Source organism: Phaethon lepturus, unplaced genomic scaffold (assembly GCF_000687285.1).
Source record: "Phaethon lepturus isolate BGI_N335 unplaced genomic scaffold, ASM68728v1 scaffold21460, whole genome shotgun sequence".
In the NCBI taxonomy this organism is placed as follows: Eukaryota; Metazoa; Chordata; class Aves; order Phaethontiformes; family Phaethontidae; genus Phaethon; species Phaethon lepturus.
The window spans coordinates 1-6,723 of record NW_010514311.1 but is presented as its reverse complement, the minus strand read 5'-3'; the positions used below and the strand labels follow the sequence as shown (position 1 = coordinate 6,723).

The following is a 6,723-nucleotide window of genomic DNA, read 5'->3' as shown; positions in this document are numbered from 1 at the left end:
CCGCTCTTCAGAAAAAGATTAAAGCACTTTCAAATTCTCAGAACTAAAGAAGCAACACAAGTTGAGTCATCTCCCGCCAACAATGTTTCTAAATTAGACTACTTGAAGAAGAAGAAATCTGCAGGATTATATAGTATAGCAGAGATATCCCCAGAAACTGTAGCAAGCTGACAAAAAAGTGAAAAGCTTTTTTCTCAGCTCTACAGAACATGAACACATCAGCTCCTACACCATTTCATTCTTTGCATTTCAGATCTGCAAGTGAATATTATGCTTAAATTATGCAAATTGAAGGGATCAAGATTTATCAAAGTATAAAATATGTGCTTAATAAATTGCCATGCTGTGCTGGGACACCATAAATCTCATGCTTAAGTGCTTGAACCAGGACCAAGCTTTGGAAAGCAAGCCAATCTGGGTTAAGGGAGGGTGTAGGAACTCTTTATTAGCCTGTGTTAGATGGAGAAGAGCAGCTACTTTCAGCATGCATGCATGCATTTTATCACCAAGAAAATTAGGAAGTGCAGTACATTCTGATCTTCCTGAAATACTGGTCTAACTTCCATTTTAAAAAAACCACAACCAACCCAAAATCAAGACATCAACAAGGAATTTATGGAGAAGCATCTAAATTTTGCTTTTTCTAGCATTTTCTCATCTCCAGGATTCTCTCTAGATGGAAACATTCCCTTTATTTGTGGATATCCATTGAGCTCATTAAGACCTCAGAGACAGGGGAACATAAAGTGACTGAGGAGAAAGCACAAACCTATATATCACAAACATTTTCATTACAGCTGAACCTAAAACTTTAGCAGAAATGCAGTTTATCATATATGTTGTTCAATCAAAATTGAAACAGTGAAAATTTTTTTTGTAAAAATTTTGCTCTGGAAGAAATACAGGAAAGAAATTTGACATCCCATTGCAACATTATTGAAGCATAGCGCTTTGATTTTTCATTTTCAAATAACTTCACTTTTGAAAATATCTTCATTTATGTTACATAGTTCACAATTTAAGAATTAGAAATCAAAAGTTAACCATTTCAACTTGGCTAGTGCATATCCTTTTAGACAGTAATTTATGAACAATTTCAAAAGTTTTCCACTATGTTCTCATTTAAAAAAAAAATAAAATAAAATCCCAGGAAAAATAAGGACCTGGAATTTCCAATATTATTTTGTGTCTGAGCTTCTCTTGGCAGACCCAGCTATTGATGTAGCCTGTCACCAGATCTTATCTTCTGCACACTTACATCCCTTGTGTCAGGCTGTTAATGTCAGTCTAGATTTTCCAAGACGGTGATAACACCTGCTTTGAGATTCTTGGCCCTTCTCCCTTTCCCAATACATCCATCTCTTGATTTACAAATACAAGGCAAACGTGAACTTTTCTCACCTGCAGTAAGAGAACGGCCCCAAGCCAAGCTGTACTGCTTTCTCAATGCTGTCGACATGTAGCTCTTGATAAAGCAAGTCTGAATCCCAAGGCAAGCAGCTGTGTCCAGAAATGGTTGTCTTTGCCGTACCTCTGTACTCTGTGCCATTGCCAACATAGCACCGATGGCTAGGAACTGGCAAAGCATAAGCCACTGGTCAGGAATCGATGCTAGTTACACCTCAAATACTTACTTCACAGCTGAGGTCCTAAATGAGAGAGCGCCAGCGGGGCCCGTTCTGTATAGTGCCTTTCACCTTTCACAGGAATTGAGTGCATCAAATGAGGATTTTTTTAAGAAAAAATTGACCCGGTTCAAACTTCTGTTTAAAATTAGTACTGAGTTAACCTCATTTTACAAATGCACATATAACTATGCAACAGGCAGGGCGGCAGAAAATTAGACCTAAAATTTATACTACATATGGAAGATTTTAGTCAGCAATCTGCAGCAAAATCAGCAATATGGTTCGGGTTCCTTCTGTCTAATTTTAGATACAACTGAGCTCATCACTGGAGACTCCCTTTTTAGTCAATTAAGAGAAACAGGCATTTCTAGCACCAGACTGATCCAGCCTGTTTCAGGTGACTTTTTTTAGGATGAGATGAGTCTTGCCATACACCCCTGACTACGTTGACCAAATCTCCATCAACAATAAAGGGAGCTTAAGTCAACCATCCCAGGTAGAGATACCTGTGTTCTAAAGCAGTGAAAATAATCCTGCCCCACCAGCAAGTGCTTAAAAGGTTTGATTTTGGAAAATACTTCTTTTTATGGCCTCATGCAACCCATACATATATATATATGCACACATACACTATACCCATGTATATTATATATATGTAGCTACGTATTGCAAATATATCAATTTTGCAAAAACTCAACTAGTAGGTTGAATTTTCTTATTCAAAATCCATTTCTTTGTCACCTGCAGATGGGTTATTTCTTCAGATAGGTCTGACACATACTTATTCTATGACCTGTATCCTCAGCTGCCAAGATCTATCAACAGCACATACCAGCATTATGGCTGAAAAACATATGGGGATGCATCTGTATACAAATAGCTACACTGAGCAGAAAGTCTACACCTCAAAACACAGCTCAGAGTATCCCAAAGGAAACACAAAACCATCTAATGTACAAAGAGGATTAATTGTGACCAAGCCTCAGAGGGTTTCTTATCACAGCCATGTCAGTGTGACTTGTCCTTGACATCTGCAAGACTGGTAGAATATTCTTCTAAAGTTATAAACATATTTAAATACATAACATCATGTTATTGCCTGACTATTGAAAAGCACACTCTGAGGATGATCTATGGCACCACACGGTGTAGACAGCTATTGCCAAAGATGTGTTCATTCTGACAGAATAAGGTGACACATGAACTGCGGTGCACAAACCAGCACTGAAATAGTGAATTACAGCAAAGAAATGCTGATGTCCATTATCCTTCCAAGTCATCAGTGTAGCAAACAGACCTCAAAACCACAAGCAAGCACATGGCATAACAAGTCAAGAAGTTTGGTGCACGAACTTCAGTGTGAGTTAGCATACAAATACTTAGCAAAATTCATTTTCTAGCTTGGCCTGGCAGACGCTTCTGGGGTGGTGGGAGAAAATGTTGTCTCACCCACCCCCTGAATCAAATTCCCTTTATTTTGATAATGATGAATATAACATTAAATCAAATTCATATTGTAACAAACATGATCTAGGAGCTCACAGAAAATAATTTGTCTATCATTTGCATTGCTAGCAACAGTAACCCTTTCTTGGCAACCCTGCCATATATTTTCTGGGCAGGTTGTAAGTTATGCTGCTTTGTTTGTGTGAAACAGTGTCATGAAAATACCACCATCATGCTGTATGCTGAATTCTTTCATTTATCCAGGGAAGTGCCAGGTGCTGTTTTTATTTGTACTGTATTTATTATATTCAGAAATCATTTAGAGTTGACTACTTTTATGAGGATGAAACATGAGATTCTGTTTCAGAGCAGAACCAGGGACATATTCTACAATACCAATAGTTTGGACATCTTGCAGACGGTGTTTACAAGTTGTGCTCATCCTTTTCAGGCTTAAAATCCAATGCATCTCTAGATGCATCTTCCTCTAGATGCATCTTCTAGAAGAATTTGACCCCTTTCTAAATCATCCCTCATGTTCTCTCCCTGTAACTAAGAAGTTTGGATTGCATATTACACTTGTTGAGAGGAACAGTAATATCTCTCAGACAGTTTTTTGTTTCTTTTTGGTTTTATAAGGAGTATTTTGGGAGCAGGAGTAAAGTGACTTAATCCCATATCTTGTGGAGAAGCATCAAGGTTAACCCAGCTGTTGTTTCACCAGTAGCTTTCCATCGGTCTATTCTCCACTCCAGCAGCTTTATTTGACTGCCTTGCAGTAGCACCATGGTACCCACACCACTGCTCATTAAAGGGCCCTTCATTAGCTGTCTAAGGCCATTAAGAAGTATATGCAAAGTCTAAGACATATTATCACCTATAATTCAAGACAGTTTTTGAAAACGTCTCTGGAACTGTTGCAGTCTTATAGATGTTTCACTTCTAATACTCTTTTTTTGAACAGTTGCAGCACTGAAAAATCTCTTTTCCCCTCTTTGTCAGAAACGGTGTGTAGGTGGTCTGCTTCCAGCAGTTCTTAATGGATTGCTGGGAATTGTTCATTCTCAATTCTTTATACCTTCTGCAACTTCTCATAATTCTGAAATATATTTATTTTCTTATGTGGAAGAAAGTAATGGAGGGCATAATATTTGTATTATTCTTGTTCATTCACTTCCCTGTGGTACTGCCAATCACTCCGTTAAGAGTAGAAGTGGCCTAAACTTTCAGATGGTGAAAGTTCTGATGCAAATGCGGATTCAGGTTACTCTGCAGACCCATACCACTATCACCACTGTTTGTTTCTTTTCAGAAAAAAAAATCATTAACACTTAAAACTAGAAATAATTTCCTATTATGTTTTATTTTTAAAATCCAAGAGGTGTAAATAGCTCACATGAAACATTCTAGTTGTGTTAGTATGGCATATTTTATCAGCATGTCACACCAATTCTTTGCCTTTTAATTTTTCAGTAAAAAGCAGTTTTAGGCTTTAAAATTAAAAGCAACCTGAAATAGCAGTTATCCAGACAGTTCTAATTGCTAACTTCCTGAAAACGTTTCACAGGACTTTTTGTCACTAGATCTTGTTTCAGGTTCCATATTTACATACCTGAATATTTTTAAGTTTCTTTTGGAAGTCTTTCTGTAGAAAACAATGTATCTTTTAGAATTTCTTTTCCTCCAAACATCTCATCATTGAATTTCTCAATGTTTTTGAGCTTTGACTGTGTTTTCCTTTCAGATACGCATAAGCTCTTTCTTTCTGTTAAAAAAATACATTTTTTCCCTGGTAGTCCAAATCCCAGGACAGTATAATTTGAAGCAAATGTTTCATTCAGTAATGCTGTGTTTTATCCCTGACCAACCTATAATGCTTTTATTAAATACAATATTAGGTTGGTTTTTTTTTTTTATTGCTCTATATCAGCTGATGGCAGGAAGGGAAAGGGGGAAGAGGAGAAGGACATGAGTCCCCACTCTGCTTACAATTGCCTTTGCAAGAGGACTTCTCCATTGCCTTAATTATCAATTACCCAGATGGAAGAGCTCTTTAGAAAACCATCAACTAAAGCAAAACCTTTTGGTTTTGGAGTTAGGAATTTGGTTTTGGTTTGACATTAGGAGAACATCCTCCATCCAGAGCTCTCCTGGAGCACATGTCCTCTCCTGCTGCAGTGCCTCAGGAAGCTCCACAGCCAAAGGTTTGAGTGCCTGCCCTACTCCCCTGCACAGGTCAGAGCGAACACTTCAGCATTCACTAGATAGCAGTTGGTTTGCAAGACAGGGCATTCATATCTCTCTGATATCAATTTATATTTCCACCTGATCCTGTTTCATCTATTAACGATGAAGATGAAGAACAGCAATGAAGAATGACGTTTTATGCCTCTGCATAACCTTATTGCTTACGCTGCCTCAGCATTGCAGGATGTGTCGCTCTCCAAGGCATCCTTTACAAGGGTATAAGTCAAGTTTCCTTCCTACATGAGCTCAGACTTGTCAGATGCCTGCATAAGGCTCTGTCTTTTCTTGATGCGCCTAGAGGTTCCCTGATCTCCTTTCACGGGTAGCCGTGAGATCCCCTCAGAGATGAAAGGTGTGAAAGTCTTTGATTTCAGGGAGCTGCGCTTCCTCCGCTGCAAGTGCAGCTAACCACTAGCCTGAGCTGGCAATAAACGTGTGACAGAAAGGAGTCTCCAGTATTCATAGAGATTGCTTTTACAAGCATCTCACTTCGTCGGATACAGCACTGAAAACCCCTCAGGTATTCTGAAAGCAGTAAGGCAGATATTCCTCTACAAAATGAAACAAACACCACACAGAGAACTTTGAAGGGCGTTCAGATTAACCTAGCACCACTCTTCATCATCCTCCTGAAGCAAAGTTTGCTTTGTCTTTGGAACAAACTCTCCCTTCCCATAAGAGTGAAAAAATCTGTAAATATCTAGGAAGGTGGCCAGGTGGGCACAGAATGTGCTGAAGAAAACGGTTGCCGTATTTTTCACCCTTTAATAACAAGAATACGAAGTCTAATGCATAGGGGCAGGGCAGGAGACTGCACGGCAGCAGCCCCAGGACTGGACTGTTCCTGGCTTGAAGCAAATTCCTTCACATTTTCGTGCACTAATACCTGTCTGTGAAAGTGAGGATAACAGCACTCACTGTAGCTTTCAGAGTTGGCAACTTAGTGAACATATATAAATCATGAAGTATAAGGGAAGCTATATATCTAAATTGCTACATTTCTATATAATTCAATCAGACATTTATAATATTTATCTAGATTTCAGTATTTCTGTTTGGGCACGTCACTAATTGCATGTCACTATAACAAATAATTGCTTCAATTAATTAGTTATGCTGCTTTCTGGTTTGTTGAATAACAATAAAACCTCCAAACTGATAGCACCTAACACTAAAATAAATCCCCGCTGAAACAGTAGCCTGATTATGTAACAAACAAACAATCTGTCTGAGCCAAAAAGTGCAGAAATGTGGGAAAATTGTCGTCCCTTTGTAATGAATCAAATCTTCAGGGATCTGTTTGGTGGAGTACCATGGGATAAAGCCCCACAGAGAAGAGGGGCCCAAAGAAAGCTGGTTAATATTGAGGCGTCACCTCCTCCAAGCTCAGGAGCGAGGCATC

General features: G+C 38.6%; 1 protein-coding gene across 1 annotated transcript in view; it reads right to left on the bottom strand.

Annotated features, from left to right (window-relative positions):
• The window catches only part of HGFAC (HGF activator), a gene marked incomplete at its 5' end in the record, with an annotated part of 12,667 nt that extends 11,073 nt beyond the window's left edge, over positions 1 to 1,594 (bottom strand). Inside the window, one exon of the mRNA XM_010292727.1 lies at positions 1,402 to 1,594. Coding sequence (XP_010291029.1) covers positions 1,402 to 1,594 — 193 coding nt within the window. The remainder of the gene's footprint in view (positions 1 to 1,401) is intronic.
• Between the last annotated feature and the right edge of the window lie 5,129 nt (positions 1,595 to 6,723).